A 1,276-nucleotide genomic window follows, 5' to 3' on the forward strand; every position below is an offset into this window, starting at 1 on the left:
CTCATACATTAACATGTTCTGATACATATATTTGTCAAGTCCAATGCAGTATATCGTGCTATATGCGACCTAGAATGGTATAAATTGGAACCCAAGAAGTCGAGAAATCTTATTTTATTAATGATACGAGCCAATCATCCCTTTCACATCACTGCAGGAAAAATTATTCCATTAACAATTGCTACTTACTGCAATGTAAGATTATTTAGAATTTTTGCATTTTAATTTTAAATTTTTGTAGAGAACACGCACTTTATGCAACCTATTTGAACGTATTGCGTGCATAGTTCTGCATATAGTTGTAGTAATAATTCTAGTTATCACCTTTTCGGAGAAACTTATTCATTAATTGTATTGCGAATATAAATGATAAGTATACTTACTTTAACCGCCACACTATCGGTATATGTTGTATTTCAAAGCACGGACTGACGCTATATTTACTTTAAATTCTATGATATAAAGTATTCAGAAAATAATTATGTACAAATTTGATGAACCTTTACCCATTAGTTTGTATTTTGTGCGCAGAATAATTTAAACTACACATTATTTTGTATTTTCGGCAAAACATTTAGTTTTACGCCTATCTATATACCCAGGGAGAAATTCCTTGTCGATCGACGTCGATTGACAAGTCATTTCTGACTGGGTAGCGTAAGATATTCCGTTGTTTCTTATAAGAACGGTCAGTGATCAACTCATCTTGGGTTTGGTCTACACGGAGAAAATTTTTTGCAAAAATTTACCCCGAAAATCAAGTAATTATGGACAACATGGGACAACAACCATTATGAGTTATTTTACTTTTACCATACAGTTTATGTACCATACTAATATGAATGGTAAAATTACAAAAAACTCATAAATGTCTTCAAAATGCCATGTCGTCTCACGATTACATGATTTTCAGGGCAAATTTTAAGAGAAAATTCTCTTCGTGTGGACCTTCACGTCGTATGTATATGATTTCAGTTTATTTGTTAAAGTAGAACAAAAATGCATTTATGCAACACAAATTTCCAAGAGACGTCTTCTAAACGTTGTAGGAAGTGTCTTGGAAGTCTGTGCAGTTTATGCACTGACTGACTTTTAGAGAGTACTTTTTCACAATTTCTCTAAATAAACATAATCGTTTTTAGATATTAAAAACGTCATGCGGTTATATATCTTTCTTACTGACGAAGCATTGAAGATTACCATGTTGTGATGTACGTACAATAAATCGACTTAACAGATTAATAGAGAACAGGAATATTCATTAAAACACAAAAAC

At 31.9% G+C, this 1,276-nt stretch overlaps 1 protein-coding gene across 4 annotated transcripts in view; it reads left to right on the top strand.

Moving 5' to 3' along the window:
* The window catches only part of LOC105558588 (odorant receptor 85b-like), an 18,849-nt gene that overhangs the window by 9,612 nt on the left and 7,961 nt on the right, over nt 1-1,276 (top strand). The window contains exons 6-7 of one of the 4 annotated variants that reach the window (XM_012006351.1): nt 40-195; nt 1,143-1,211. The exons of the other annotated variants lie outside the window; for them this stretch is intronic. Of the exons in view, the coding sequence (XP_011861741.1) occupies nt 40-195; nt 1,143-1,193 (207 nt within the window). The 3' untranslated portion in view covers nt 1,194-1,211. The remainder of the gene's footprint in view (nt 1-39; nt 196-1,142; nt 1,212-1,276) is intronic. 4 annotated transcript variants of the gene reach the window in all.

The sequence above is a fragment of the Vollenhovia emeryi genome, unplaced genomic scaffold, assembly GCF_000949405.1.
Source record: "Vollenhovia emeryi isolate VEMERY1.0 unplaced genomic scaffold, V.emery_V1.0 DF939329.1, whole genome shotgun sequence".
Classification (NCBI taxonomy): Eukaryota; Metazoa; Arthropoda; class Insecta; order Hymenoptera; family Formicidae; genus Vollenhovia; species Vollenhovia emeryi.